This window comes from Nestor notabilis, unplaced genomic scaffold, assembly GCF_000696875.1.
Source record: "Nestor notabilis isolate BGI_N333 unplaced genomic scaffold, ASM69687v1 scaffold26672, whole genome shotgun sequence".
Classification (NCBI taxonomy): Eukaryota; Metazoa; Chordata; class Aves; order Psittaciformes; family Psittacidae; genus Nestor; species Nestor notabilis.
The window spans coordinates 2,069-2,509 of NW_009917389.1; the positions used below are offsets into that span (position 1 = coordinate 2,069).

At 56.7% G+C, this 441-nt stretch overlaps 1 protein-coding gene across 1 annotated transcript in view; it reads right to left on the reverse strand.

Annotated features, from left to right (window-relative positions):
- The window catches only part of PSMC3IP (PSMC3 interacting protein), a 1,309-nt gene extending 939 nt beyond the window's left edge, over positions 1-370 (reverse strand). Inside the window, exon 1 of the mRNA XM_010009211.1 lies at positions 71-370. Coding sequence (XP_010007513.1) covers positions 71-370 — 300 coding nt within the window. The remainder of the gene's footprint in view (positions 1-70) is intronic.
- Between the last annotated feature and the right edge of the window lie 71 nt (positions 371-441).

Genomic DNA, 441 nt, shown 5'->3' on the forward strand with positions numbered 1-441 from the left:
GGTGCCTCCAGCCCTGCCCTGGGCAGCCTGTTCCAATGCCTGAGCACCCTCTGGAGAGGGAATTCTTCACCTTCTCCTTTTCCTCCGGAGTGACGTGGTTCGTGGCCGACTTCATCCTCTCCAGTTTCTCTGTGTAACTCTCACAGTCCTTCTTCAACTCCTCGATCTCTTTGGCCATCTCAGAGGTTGTCATGGAGCTGCTCAGGTCCTTCAGCTCTGGAAGGGAGGCACGGATCAGCCCGTGCCCCCGGGAATTCTTCACCTTCTCCTTTTCCTCCGGAGTGACGTGGTTCGTGGCCGACTTCATCCTCTCCAGTTTCTCTGTGTAACTCTCACAGTCCTTCTTCAACTCCTCGATCTCTTTGGCCATCTCAGAGGTTGTCATGGAGCTGCTCAGGTCCTTCAGCTCTGGAAGGGAGGCACGGATCAGCCCGTGCCCCC